The sequence below is a fragment of the Alexandromys fortis genome, unplaced genomic scaffold, assembly GCF_014885135.2.
Source record: "Alexandromys fortis isolate MF-2015 unplaced genomic scaffold, M_Fortis_MF-2015_v1.1 scaffold_19, whole genome shotgun sequence".
In the NCBI taxonomy this organism is placed as follows: Eukaryota; Metazoa; Chordata; class Mammalia; order Rodentia; family Cricetidae; genus Alexandromys; species Alexandromys fortis.
Window position 1 is genome coordinate 9803468 of NW_026067890.1, and position 15457 is coordinate 9818924.

A 15457-nucleotide genomic window follows, 5' to 3' on the forward strand; every position below is an offset into this window, starting at 1 on the left:
ACCATTTCTTCAAGTATCCAGAAAGCAGTACATTTTATGCATTGTGCATTAGAAAACTACTGATGATATTACTTCTAAGTATATGAGAGTGGCTCCTGGTGGGAGTGTCATAAAGTTGTATGTCATCGTGTATGACAAGGATTTACAGCATTCTAGATTTTTCACAACTCTTCCGTGTTAGTGAATGACGTTAAGATTTCATTTCTCTACTCTCAAGTGTCAAATGTGGGATTTCCAACCACAAATAAATAAAGTACACACTCCGCATGTGTAGTGCAAATGCCCAGTAAACAGAGTGACATGGAACAGGCCTGTAGTTGTCATCTAGTAAGAGGCTCGACAGGGAGGTCCTGATTTTGTGAAGGCTGTGACTCATCTCCCTGTTCCAAGTGAATACTGTCACTGTCCCATGTCAGACATAATGACATAAAGGCTGCTGAGTTGGGTTAATGGAGTGAGGGAAAGAAACTCATTTGCACAAATGGGTGGTACAATTCCTGTCACTTCTGTGTAGCATGTAAAGTCTGACTTGCTGAGAAAACTTCAAACCCCTGCAGCCAAAGCAGGTACCAATCAGGAGAATCACAAGTGTTCTGCTTAGAAGAATTAGATGTTGGCACCTATGTACTAGATTGTGTGACTCAGACAATAAAAGGAACAACAAACAGATGCTATTTTAAAGTTAGAATTTCAGAACAGTGACACCTGAATATTCAAACTTATATTAGACAATCCAGTAGTCACATAAACACTCAAACAAGGAGCCTGCTTCCAAGGGCCATGGAAGCAACAGTCTTCCATACTTTGAACAAAATTAAGAGCTCTGTTGCTTTGTCTTAATTATGCATGTCAATTGACACGTTACTTACTAAAACAAGACAATTAGAGAATTCCTCCAGAGAAAAATCATTGGTGGGAGAAAATCATAAGAAACACGTGAAAACCAATTCCCTCGTTTGCTTCATGACATTTTCCTCCACAAGCATCCACAGTCGGTAAGAAAAGGACATATACAAAACAAACAAATAAAAAATCCATAATAAACAAGAATACAAAAATTGTGCCACCCATCTTTCCACTTGCCCCTTTGCGTGGAGTTTTGAGGGAAACAGTCTTTGAAGGTAGAATTGGAAGTGCACATATGTTAAACACTGGCAGAGAAACATTTGGGTCCTGTCTTTTCCTACTCCATTCCTGAATACGCTGTACTTTCAACAAATACAAGCTAAAACTCACTGACATAGGAATAGGAAACACACACACATACACACACATATCTTATTAAGAGAAAATACGCCATTCCTCACCTATAATACACGTGTAACATTTAAAACTAAGGTCTGACACAATCACTTAATTGATTTCAATAATTAAGGCTTCTAAATGGTTCAGTGCCAACTTTCTGCATCAGTATTTGAATGAAATACGTTTTTGCATTTAGGGCTGTGCTCTTTACAGATATCTTCTCCATGGCATTTCATTAGTAAGGTCGGATGAGGAGTATTAGAATTGTTTGCTGACATTTAGCTTTGGTAGCTGTTAGACTAAAGTATAGCAATACAAACTCAATGACTGAACAGATTTGTTCCCCAAACCTGGGCTGTTGGCTCATTTTACCTTCTTCTCGTGTTTAATATGGCCATTTCCTTTGTATTTGCCATTGGGGATTCCGTTTTGGTAATGTCCATTAACTGGGCTATGCTTATTTCTAGACCACAGACTTTTGATTTTTCTATAGATAAATTTTGTCACACAGGACAAAATGAAGTAGAACAAGGCAGCACCAAGCAAAAGCACAAAGGCAATATCCAACAGGAAATACTGGCAGAAAGAAATCTGATGCACAGCCGAGCGGAGGTGATGGGCTCCGTCATGGCGAAGAATGTAGTCTATCCAATAAGTAGTCCGATTGACAGGGTGGTCGGGTTGATCCTTATGAATTTCCGATAACTTCTGAGCCCTCTGCCGATAGCTGCAGTGGGGAAAATCATATGATCATGTATACACAGATTCTGTGCTAATTGTTATCCCAATTTAGGTGTGTGTGTGTGTGCGCGTGTGCGCACAGACGCATAGGTGGAAAAGATTGTTCTTCAAATAGAAAAAAATGAACCAGAATATTCTAGATATTTTCCCTCCTTGAAAGTGATTAAACCACATTATATTACAAGAAAAAAAATCCCTCATATTAAAAGTTGACCTTGAGTTAGATAATTGAAATTGTAAAGATCAGTTCACCTTTGTTTATGGCTTTCTTTAAAATGATAGTGTTTCCAGAGTTAGAAGAGTTCTTCCATATAAATAAAGCAGTGCGTTTTCACTAAATAAAATCAAGGCAGTAGGTAAAGGAAGTAGGATTATAACATCACATAGGTTTTGGGTTTTTAAAAAAAATCACTCGAAGACTTTCTTTAGTACTGGGCAGTTGTAGTGTACACTTTTAACCCCAGCACCTGGGAGGCAGAGACATGCAGATCTCTGTGAGTTCGAGGCCAGTGTGGTCTACAGGGTGAGTTCCAGGACAGCTAGGGTTGTTACACTGTGAAACCCTGTCTCGAAAAACCAAAAAGAAGAAGACTTAAAGACTTTCTTTAGCAAGATTTGTTTCTTGCCTTAAACTAGAATATAATGTTAATGAGGCAAATTAGCCTTTTAAATAATGACTTCACCTTAAATGTGGAACATTCACCATACATTTGAAGTAAATTGCTCCAGTTTGTAGAATGGCTTTTAGGGAATGGCACATTTGTGGCACACATCACTGCTATTTCTTTATTTAGCATTCACGTATTGGGAACTTCACTATTCTGCAGTTAGGATTTCATTGCAATATAATGAGTACAGCCTGATCTTTTCCTAATTCATGCTGGCTCACACCTCAGAGCATACTGCTAGGCTGACCTGGGAATACAGCTCATGGAAGAGTGCTTGCCTGGCATGTGCAAGCCCCTGGGCTCAACCTTCCGTGCCACAATCAAAACAAACACGCAAACTACCTTGCTGAACCACTTTCTGTAAATATTTCCATAAAATGGCCCCAAATTAGTGGCTCTCCAGCATTCCTGCACCAAACCCTTCCTTGAGATTTTGCAGGCCTATATGAAAATATTTTCCTAAGAGCATGTCTTGAAATGCATGATGTCTAACAAGGGAAACTACAAATTATAGAAGGGGAGTGTGCAGGTGCCTGAGGCGCAGAGTATATTGATCCAAGTGCCACACTTGTGACCAAGATATTGCTTATTTTAAGGGACCACAGATAAGTACCATCTCTAAGTCTACAAAAAGTTGCATAATGAACCTTGGAAGATTTGAAAATTTTGTATATAAGTTTAACATTTTTTAAGAAGCCATTTTTTTTCAATGTGGCATTTCTTAGAATATAGCAACAATTTTCAACTCATGGTTCAGCCGTCTTCCCCCAGGTACAAACAGAAATTAATTACTCTCTTCAGCTATTTAATATCATTTGAAGCACATAATAAACTAAACATCATGCTTTTAAATGAAGAAAATCGCTGCTTTGTTTAACACTACCCAGGGCAGCTGCCCACTGAGACTTATTTGTGAAGTGGGTTAACTCAGGACACATCAGGAATTTAAAAGGCGAAATAAAGATTCTAATTCATCATTCACATGAGCAAACACATCTCGGAAACAGCGAGGGCTGGGAGAGCCAGCAGCACGTGTTTGCCAGGCAGGATGGAGAGCTCTGCTTAGACATCAGATATGTCTGCCTTCAGCTCATATTAGAATAGCTATGTGACCATAGGCAAATCACTGAAGGTCTCTGATCTTCAAGTGCCTCATTTCTATAGTAAGAACAGCAAAATTTCTTGTACAAGGTAGTAGCAAGAGTGATGACTTGATCATTGTCAACTTGAGTGAATTTAAAATTCCCTGAGAAACATGTTTCTGGGTATGTGTGTGAGAACAGTTCCAGGAGGGGACTGAGGAGGGAAAATATAAATATGACAACGTTGTCCTATTTCAGGGATTCAGGAAAAGGAAAGAGAAAACCAGAACAGGGGCAGTGTTTTCTACTCCCGCCTTTCCTATCAAGGTGTGAGGAAGCTCATGTGAGCACAGCTGGGAGCCACTCCTGCCATCAGGCCTTCCCCTGGGCTAGCAGGATGTACCTTCAAACCACATACCAAAATAAATCCTCCCTCCTCTAAGTGACATCCTGTCAAGTATTTGGTCACAGCCATGACAAATGTAACTGGTGCAAAAAAGTATCAATGGTAAATAAAAGATACAAAATCTGACCCACTAGAGGGATCCACCTTAGTTTTTCTGACAGATCTTAGTGGCAAAAAAACCTTAGGGTCACAGTTTGGATGATTAAGTGTCTGATACATTTAAGTTCAAAATTTTAGAAAATATATATAAGATGTAGCAGCAATGTAAGGATGGACTTAGAGATGACTGACGGCCAATAAACTGTCTACATACATACATGTATCTAAGTGCCTGTGTATGGACACGTGATAAATGTGTACACACACACTGTCATCTGCCTTATATCAGCTGACCCCTTACCTCGGGTTATTGATAACTTTCACCAGGGCATCATACAACTCCTCTTCAGTCACTGTTTTCCATTCCAACAAGATCCCCATGCCTTTTGCCTGCACTCGAGTCATGGTATCATAGTGGTCTCCAAAAAGTGGAATTCCCACCACAGGAACACCATGATACATAGTTTCAAAAATACTGTTCAAACCACCATGGCTTAGGAAGGCTTTGATGTTTGAATGACCTAAAAGTTAAAAAGGAAACAACTGATATTATCACTGTAGATTTATCATCCATAACTTCTTACAAGATCAACACTATAGTAAACATACACTTTAGAAAGTGAATTTTTAAAGTGGCAATTTCTCTGGTCCATCCTTTATATCAATTAAAATGTTTGTTACATACATCAACTAAAAGCCATTTTTTAGGTAAATTAAACATATAATGTTAATCATGAAATATATAACAACATTCTTTCAAACACAATCTTTCATGACTAGCAACACACCCTTTAACTGTTGATAATGAAGAGATAAAGTCAATGAGGGTATCATTGACGGGAAGAGATGTAGTATATAATATTTAGCAGTTACAGGAAAACAAAGGTTAGCTTGTCAAAAATTTAATGAGGTTTACCTCCTAGGTAAGGCCTGTATTAATCAGAGGGATGAAAAACTTGCATAAGAAGTACAAGAAAAATGTGCCGTTGTCCAGTAAATAATTATTGGGTGCAGAAATACTAATCTGTGACATACACTTACCACGTACAGAACCATGTATGAACTGCAGTACCCATTAGCTCTCAGTCTGTTTGTGCCTCTAAGTGCTGTATAGAGAGTGCCTACTCCTGATCTCAGATTAAATGAAGGATCAGATTTAAAAGTACTTCTTAGCAGCAGAACTTCTTATTTTAACAAAACCTGTACTACCATGTCCAACACTGAAAAATCAAGTAGAGATGGCATCTGAAGAAAAGGGGATACTAGAGGGTGAAGGGAGAAGACAGCAATTTGGTGCCTGCTTTTTGTCCTGGATGAATCTTTGATTAGGGAAGCCAGCACCACCCCAGCAGAGGTGATGATTGGAGTAATGTCAAAACGCTAACCTTGGACAAGTGAGAATCCTGAAACAGGGAGAACCTGGGGGAGCCTGGAAGAGGACCTCCTCACAGACCACTGAACTGCTGTGTTTTGCTGTTGGTCCCACATTTAAAGCTCAGGTTTTCCTAGGTGAAACCTTCACCTTGTTGCACTGACCTAGCGAGTGGCCAATTTTCTATATGATTTTTCTGCCTTTTCCACCCTTGTATGGATTCAGAGGTCACAACAGCAAAGAGAAGGAAAACACGAAAGTATTGGGAAAAGAAAACTGCTCTGTTCATTTTTGCTCTGTTTTATTTACTACACTTAGAACGAGCTAGGAACTGAGGACTTATACACAGAAGTTAATCATCGTGCAAAATTGAAATTGCTGGTTCTGTAGCCTGGAGATAGAGTGCAGTGGTGCGGTGCATGCCAACAGTGCTTGCTGATCAGGTGTGAGGTCCTGGGTTCAACAGGCACGCACGCACTCAGACTCAGAAATTATTTAACTATTTGGTGGTACACTCCTAAATTTTCAGCACATAGTTGAGGGCAAGGACAACTTAGGTTACATGATAGCTTATTTTTAAAAACAACAATAATAATGATAAAGAAAATAAAATATCTGAATCATAAAGCCACTGTAGTGTCTAGAAAGTATATTTTAAAATAAGTACAAATTTAAATCATAGTTTCGAAGTCTTTTAGGATTATTACTAGTGTTTTAAGAATAATAAATTTAAAATGTCATTTTATTTGATATTTGGCATTACAATTATCATATAAGTGGTGTCCCATATTGTTCAGATCAACAGTTTCTTATCGTTTTTTAATACACATTAAAGGATGACAACCCAGTGGCTAGCCTATTGGGGAATATTTTCAGGTGTGTGACTTTTGTTTCTGCTCATTTGTTTAACCCTGTGAAGCTGTGCTACTGTGCCTCTCTAAGATACCTGATGGTCCTAATAAAGAGATGAATGGCCAATAGCAAGGAAGGAGCAAGGATAAGCAGGACTGGCAGGCAGAGAGGATACACATAAGAACTCTGGGAGGAAGAGAACGAGGAACAAAAGAACAAGGAGAGGCAGACATCAGGGGCCAGTCACCCAAGAAGGAAAGAAAGGTATAAAGAAATAGTGAAAGATAAAAGCCCAGAAGAAAAAGGTGGATGGGATAATTTAAGTTAAAAGCCGGCAAGAAACAAGCAAAGCCGTGGCTGAGCATTCATAGGTAATAGGAAGCCTCCGTGTGATTTATTTGGTAGCTAGGTGGCGGGCTCCACAAAAAGACAAAAGAGCTTAACATCTCAAAATAGTATTCCTAAAAATTTAATGAAAGAAGTGTTTATTTTCTGTACTCACTAAACTAAGTAAAATACTTTATACTTAGGCATATTTCAAAGAGAAGCAAATAGTATTTTAATTTTGGTGTTAAAGACCAAAATCACAACAAATAAAAATTTAAAACATTTTTTTTATCAAAACTTAGTAATTTAGTAAGAATTAAAACAAATGATCAAATTAAACTTAAGTGAATTATTTCCCTGGTTTTTGGCATTTCTTTGGTTTCAGACAATAGAATAACTCCCAATTATCTAGGACTTAGAAAAATCTGTAGATGAATATAAGATCAGTTTGTGCTCTGTGTTGTTTAAATTTTACCACTTTTACCAATTAACATAGTCCAAAATAGCTTTATTTACTACTACTTATACAACTTTATGTGTGTTTTATGGAAAATTTAAATTGTATGGTGATTGCTTAAAGTTTTTAATTACAGATTCTTGCAACTTACAAATGATTTTCCAATTAACAAAATTTCGAACCACCAGTCTGAAAATTAAGACTTGAAGTACTAGATCAAGACTGAGTCCAACAGAAACCATGCACACATTTTTTAAAGCGTTCAGGAACTGGCACCATGTTTACATATCAGTTCAGTTAAGTGCAGTCGCTGACTTACCAAGCAGGTCATTTTGCGGCAGCCATTCTATGAGCTTAGTGTTGTTTCCTAGATTCTTTGGTTTGGTTCCAGAAAACCTAAAATGAATACCAGATAATCACTCTTTATGAAGACTTAGGACATGGGCTCATTTTGTAGGCTTACAAATGTTATGATACATAATAAACTACTGATATTATTATGAATGAAATTTTAGTTTAGTACCAATAAAAATGTACTTCACGTTATTTATCATAAAATAATTCAGATAGATAAGATATAATTTTCTCATAAAAGTCTATATTCGATTTGCTCTTTTAAGAGACATACATAAGAGAAGGGGGGACCCAAACAAATGTTTGCTGAATTTAATTCTACGCAAGTACCCAGAGAGAAGAGAAAAACCACCACAGGACTGTCACTAGCTACCATTCTTGCCACCCGGTGCCAACACTGAAAGACACCAGAAAGAATGCTGCAATACCTTGGCACCAGAGACTGGCAGCACAAAGCACATAGGTTTTCCTATGTGGCGAACCTCAGATTTGTCTCACAACTAAGGAGATAACAGGAGTCTAATGCAAACAAACGAAACTGTCCTCAATAAGGCATAGGGATGCCCTGGGTTAAGACTGATGGGGAAATCTCAATGGAGCTAGAGTCATGAGAGGAAAGTATGCTCAGAACCCAGTCATTGAGCTTGTCCTAGCCCAGCCTTACATAACGTTATGAAGGTTAAAACCTAGACAATTCAGAGTCTCTATAAATGGCCTGGGAGAGCCTTTTTCCTTATTGTGGAGTTGTGTTCACGATTACATCCCCAGACCTCCAATACAGTATAAATGCAAAGAGATGCATGTTGAATCAAGTATGCAGTTCTGAAACCCTGCTGCAATGCCTTCAGGAAGCTGCGATGTATCTCAGAGTCTATCCTAGCCAGCATAAATTATCTGGTAAGTTACTGAGACTTTCGGAAGCTCAGTCTTTCATATTAAGAGTCTGGAAATATTAATAAAGTTTAGAGAACACAGGGAGAGTGCAAAGTGCCTGAATTAATGAAGTATTTAAATTATTTACTCATTCATCATTATCTAACTAATTTCAAACTGATTTGAAGAAAAATATAGACAGGCATGAAACTACAAATAAATTTTTAAAATAAGAAAAAAAATGACAGCTTAATTTGAAGGAAACATAAAAGTGTATCTGACCTGGACTATCTCATTCCACATAATATATTCGGTGTATGTAGTTATTTTTATCAGTCATGGATCTTTATGAATTAATTATTGATTTCAATGCATTAGAAACAAAATGAAACCTCAAGATCATCTAATCTAGCCAGTGAATCAATGTTCCATGCTCCAGTGCTCCATGTTGTGAAGATTAAATAAGGAGAAACTAAGACTCAACACCTAAATGACCATGACCTTACCTCCAAATCACTTTCTGAGGCAATCTCCCCAGAGCTCCGGCCAGTTTGTTAGCAATGTCTTCTGACAGATACTTGACACCGGCTCCAAAAGACACCAGGACAAAGCCATGTTCCTGAGCACCATTTACCCAACTCTGCAGATCCTGTAACAGAAAAATGGAAGGTAATTTTATGAAGACCAACACAGTTCAGTCAAAGGCATCACAAATATGCTTTTTTAAAAATCTTCATATAATTTCCTTAAACAAACAAACAAACAAACAAACAAAAAGAAGTACTTGGCATTTTCCACTAAAAACTGCAAACAACTTTAAAAGGTTTATTTCAGGATGCAGAGAGATTGTTTAGGCGTTAAGAGCACTTGCCGCTCTTGCAGAGAACTTAAGTTCAGTTCCCAATGCCTACACACAGGTTAAACCATCCATAATTATAGTTTCTGGGGATATGGCACTCTCTTCTGACCTCTGACCATACAAGCATGCACATGTAGGAAAAACACTCATATACATAAAATAAATGAAATTAAAAATATTTCTTCTTGGGGCTGGAGAGCTGGCTCAGAGGCAGATGTACCTAACACTAACACAAGTACAAATGCTCCATGGAGAATGCGTGAAGAGTGGCACCTTTCCCCATGTCTTTCCTGCAGGTAATTTACCTCCTACCACTCAATTTTAGGATCAGTGCCATCTGCAAAATGTTAACTCAGATGCAAGAGGCCTTACAGTGATGACATCATTTAAATTTTCTTTCATAGACCTGAAAGGTTGTAGAGATTTAGTGAACTCTATGTAATGAGCATTTCTCCAGATTTTTTTTTTCTGAATGATGTAAAATGGAGCCCACACATCTAGTTTTTTCCCTCCCTTTTCCGACCACAATTATTGACCACGGTAAGAATATATTTGTTTAATTTTCACTAACAGGCAAAGAAGTAGAAAAAGCTGTAATCATCATGGTTACCTACTGGAAAGTCGTATTTTCAGTATTTAATGCCTTGCTTGGCTTAAAAGGGGCAGTGTAGCTTCAAGTGGACATTCACACTGGGCTGGAGATCAAACAGATGAGGAGAATGTCCAGAGAACAGATGGGGAAAGCGTGGACACCTGGCTTCTAGCTGATTCAATCCTCCTTCCACCCTGGTTTCTAATCTCCACAGGTGCACAGAATATTTAACTGAGCGATGGGCAATAGGAAGGCTGAAGGGGCAGAGCTTTGGATTTGGCTAGAAATACAAGCAGATAGCAAGGACACATTTTAGCAGAGGTTACAGGGATCTTAAGGCTGCTAAGTCCACAGTAAAGACTTTGAAACTGGAATTTCATAAAAAGTATGCCTCTATCCCTGATAGGCTGGGAAGCCCTAGATGTCATCTTTTCTATGTACACACTGACTACCTTCCAGAATTTAACTCATCAATGATACAGTCCAAATCATTTTAATTCTTGAATAAAATTAATTACAAGATAACATGTGTAACATTTAAAAAACCCTTCCTGCAAAAATTTAGTGTTATAAAATATAAAAGTATTTAGAAACTTCCTAACTCCCTCCAAGAAAATATCAAATTAAAAAAAAACAGACTAAAAGTTCATTCATTTACAACACCAACAGCATCAACAGATATAGAAGAAACTGAACTGAAGTGTACAAAATGCAATTGAAGAAAACTTTAATAAACATAAAACTTTAATAAACACACATGAAATTTTTAATAAAGGACAAAAGGAAAATAGGAATAAAGATAGAGTAATAAAATGCCCGAGACATTGTAAACGTTAATGTTGGTATGATTTCAATATTTATAAAAATAAGCTTAGTGTATTATCAGTATATATTTCAAGAGAATTTTGAGACATTAAAAGAAAGTTAAAATTTCAGAAAACAAAATAGGAGGCTGGGGAGATGTCAATTGGCAAACTCCGTTCTCTGCAAATACAAAGACTTAGTTCAGATCCATAGCTGGGGAAAGCAGTGCATCTCTATAATCCAGCAGTGAGGAAGTATATATAGAAGGACCCTAGTATGTGCTAGTTGCCTTTCTAGCAAAGTCATCAAGAGACCCTGCCTCAAATAAGGTGAGGCATGACTGTAAAAGACACCTGATGTCTGAGACTGATCTCCACATGTACCTGCACACATACATGCACACACATCGACATACAGACACACACATACATGTGTACCTGCACACATACATGCACGCACATCGACACAGAGGCACACAAATCAACACACAGACACACATGCATGTGCACCTGTACACATACATGCACACACATGGACACAGACACACATGCATCACACAATCTTTTAAAATACGAAAGCAAAAACAACAAAGAAACTTTGAAAAAGCACAGGCAGTTTACTTTTCTAGGTAATATTGTGTCCCCAAAGTCTAGAGAAGTTGTGTCTCTTAATGTTAGCACATAGGACAGAGCAATCAAGGTTGCTGATGGAGACAGACTACTGTCAGATGTGAGCTGGGGCTTTTCATGAGAGAGTAAAGGAGTTATACAGGCATATGTCTAGAGAAAAATATGAAGCTCTACCCTTCCACAGAGCACGAATCACAGGATAAAAGAAAGTTGAGTTCAACAGGTGTTTTATCTGTGGACACAAAAGAATGCTTTTGTCATACTCCAGAAGGGTCTTCTCGAGTTAGAGACACCAGCAGTCACAACAGAAACAGGCAGATCTCATTAGAGATCAAACAGACGACAGAGAATGGAGGCAACAAATCAGTAATCAAACTGGAATTTACTACATATAATGAAGGATTTGCGCAAAAATCAATAGAAATACACACAAATGACTTGGGAAAACCGACCCCAAAGAATGCTAAATTGCACAAGTGTTCAAGGAGAAAGCTTCACCTTACTTAATAGGCAACCAAACTCAAAATGTTTTCGTATCATGACAGGCATTCTATTAAACGCTAAGGTACCACAATTTAATCCATTTAACTTTAAACACTTACAGAACTGATTCCAATGTTCGCATACTAAGCATTTAAGTTTTATAATGTTCTTTGAACTTCTTTTTTTTTTTTTTTCAGAGAGGATACAATCTCTTAAGTGGCCTCTGGGTTTTTCATGAATCTTTTCCCACTCTAAGATTATCAAGCAAGTAATATTTTCTTTCAGTAATTCAGCAGTATGAGTTCATTAATGTATTGGCTTTCACATGCATCTCAAATTTAGCAATAGAACTTAATTTCCATGCATGGAGAATAATGAGGTTGAGTTCTATCACTAGCATTTCATCTATTTTGATACAGGGTCTGTCTATATACTTCCAGATACTCTGATACTAGCCATGTAGCCCTGCTTATCCGTATGCAATCACCATCCCTTACCCGCCTCCCCCCCTGTGTGCACCACCATCCTTGTCTCCATCATTAGCCTTAACCATCCTTTGAGTCATCTTCCTCAGTTCTATGTACTGAACACTTCATCTCCTCAGGTTTTCAAACTGTCACCACCTTAGTTGCCTTCTAAATCATACTCTGCTCCACTTATCTGTCATCCCTGATAATTCTGAAATGTTTTTTTACTGTTATTTTATAATGTAATTTAAGTATTTGCACGGTTCAAATCATCTCATTATATTTTATTTTGTAATTAGATTATTTGTACATTTGCTATATTTTAATTACTTTTTTAAAATCAAAGCTCCTCACTAACAATGTTACTTCCTGTGTGTACTGTGGGTATTGATGCACATATGCACAGAATACACAATTCAGTTTATTCAAAATGTATATTCAGATGTCAGCACAGCATTGAATTTTATACCACCAGGTGGCATGGCAGGTACAGAGCAGAGATGTTTGGCTTCAAACACCATTATGTTCAAGATTGATACTCATTCCTAAGGGTTCGGGGGAATCCAAACCTCATGGAAATAACTCTCCCATGATAGAAATGTAAACAAAGACCATAGATCAAAACAGTGAATCAAGTGTTCTACATGAACGTATAGTAACAGATGTCAGATGTTACTAAACTATAGATGGATAAAAAATTACATTTCTATACAATTTAACAGCCAGATGTGTGCTCTCTTTCTCTCTCTTTATATATGAGTATTTTAAAAATAGAAGCTCAAAATAAATGTAGATATATTGTCTTCTTACAGTATGAAGTCTTTTGTAGTAAAAAAAAACATAATAGGGAAAATATGTATGATTTACATTTATCATCTCAATATTCTGTATGTTAAAATATCTGCCTCCTTTAACAGCCACAACATGACTAGATAGTGATTTGTTTTCTAGCTGAGAGATCCTTTCTCTGGATCAGGTATATACCAAATGACTTGACTTGGTCAGAGGAAGCAGACAGCCGGGAGTTCTGTATATTCTCTGACCAAGAGCCCACCCCTCTGCCTGTGCTGTTCAGCATTTAGGAGTACAGTAGCTGGGGTCTGTGACAGGGACCGGATAGAAAAGAAAATTAAAGCATACGGCAAAGAAATGATCCAAATGTATAACAATTTCAGTATTTTTAGGGAATACTTTTACATGACGGATGTTGAGAAATCAGGGACAGGATAAAAATCTAACTGAAGGTTAGGTGGCACAGTCCTGTCTCCACCCTCACTAAGGCTTCATTCTGAGGGTATCAGAATCTTCCAGACTTAGAAAGGACTGATGCTTGGGAACAGACTGGGTTGCAGCAGCCTGTTCTAGGTATGTCCTTCTGGCACCCTGTGATCCAAACCTACACCCCTTTCTCCACTCAAAACTGAGAGCCTTGACAGAGGGCCAGCATAGACAAGAAAGCAGTAACACTGGATCCTTTGTCAGCCCCATGCATTCTGGAGGAAAGAATGCCTGGACTGTGAGCGAGTCCTACACAAAGATGGCGATACAAGACAAGGGGGAGGGCGCCGAGGCCGCTTTTGTTGTTCCCAACACCAGCATCAATAGGGCTTTTTTTCTGCATTTTACCATGTTGGATATAAAGAATGTTCTGCTTAGGTCAGGTGGGATGTAAATAATTGAAGTATTTATTTTGTAAAATTCAGCAAGTAGAATAATAGCAAATATTTTGATACAAAATCTTTTAAAAAACAGCTCCAGGCATCACATGATCTTTAAGTATTGCCAAAACAGTTAAATAAGATTGACTAAATAAAAATATCAATTAAAATGTAAAGGTAAGAGCTAGGTAGATAGCATAGGGTAAAGTGCTTGCTGCATAAGTCTGGGGAACTGAGTTCAGAGTCTCAGCACCCATGCAGGAGTCAGATGAGCCAGGCCCCAGTTGGGACCCCAGCACTAGAGGAAGAGACAGGCAGGTCCTGGAAGATCATGGAGCAAGAAGTTGGCCTGGCCAAAACGGTGAGCTGTAGGCTCAATGAGAGATCCTGTCTCAAAATACAAAAGACAGTGGATGTCAATCTCTGACCTCCACACACCAGCATATAAAATGAGCATGCATGTGTCCAGACACAGACACACACACAGACACACGAAAAAAAAAAGAATGGATATATAAAAATTACTACTCAAAATGAACATGTACCCGACACTGTATTCATGCTTGGGAAAAGGTTTTCCTCAAAGTCTTGCTCCCCCGCTTGTGTGATGTTAGTCAAGTCACTGGAAGCCTGACTTCCTCATCCCCACAAGTGCAGGCCTACATCAGAGGACATTGAGATTACAGCTTTTTAAAAGATACTCTGTCCGTTAAAAGCAGGCCTGTTCTTTCTCCTAGCTAAGATGACTAATAAGAAAGACATACATTATAATGGGATGAAAATACATGTATCCAGGGACTGGGGAGATGGCTCAGCAGTTAAGAACATTGACTGCTCATCCAGACGACCTGGGTTCCATTCCCAGCACCCACATGGCAGTTCACAACTGTCTGTAACTCCAGTTCCAAACACAGGCATCCCAAGAAATGGGAAGACAGGACACAGGACAGTCGTTATTTTCTTTACACTTTGTTACCATATTCTACATTCCTCAGAACTAAGTTAGTTATAATACATAAAGGAAATATACAATTTTTTTCGTGCAGTATCAAATCAAGTCATCAAGATTTGTAGAAAATTCAGATGCTTTCCAAGTCCATCCAGGAGTCAGCCACAACTGAGCTAAAGATGCAGTAGAGAGATCAATGTCAAGGTGAGGGCTGAGTCTAACACTGAACATCTGAGAGGACGAAACAGCCCTGGAAGACACATCTGTGCCCACTGAGACGCCAAGGCATCTTTTTTCCTTTCCACCCGGCCTTTAATTTTTACCAGCGCAGTTACAATGGAAGTAAGCAAAATTTGAAACCCTTTGAAGAGAGTTAAATTTTCAAGGTTCTTCAGACCTTCAACAAACTGCACACAAGCATTTTGGACATCCCAAGGATACGAGCACAGCAAGGTGCTTGGGTGCCGTGCAAAGCAACCACAAGATAAGGGAAAGAGCAGATACCACACAAACAGGAAACTGACCAGAAAAGAAAAAAAA

The 15457-nt window shown here is 38.2% G+C and overlaps 1 protein-coding gene across 1 annotated transcript in view; it reads right to left on the reverse strand.

Moving 5' to 3' along the window:
• Positions 1–1038: 1038 nt before the first annotated feature.
• Ugt8 (UDP glycosyltransferase 8) overlaps positions 1039–15457 on the reverse strand; it is a 61692-nt gene continuing 47273 nt past the window's right edge. Inside the window, exons 3-6 of the mRNA XM_050154001.1 lie at positions 8983–9125; positions 7569–7645; positions 4543–4762; positions 1039–1972 (exon numbers count right to left, since the gene is read on the reverse strand). Coding sequence (XP_050009958.1) covers positions 1609–1972; positions 4543–4762; positions 7569–7645; positions 8983–9125 — 804 coding nt within the window. The 3' untranslated portion in view covers positions 1039–1608. The remainder of the gene's footprint in view (positions 1973–4542; positions 4763–7568; positions 7646–8982; positions 9126–15457) is intronic.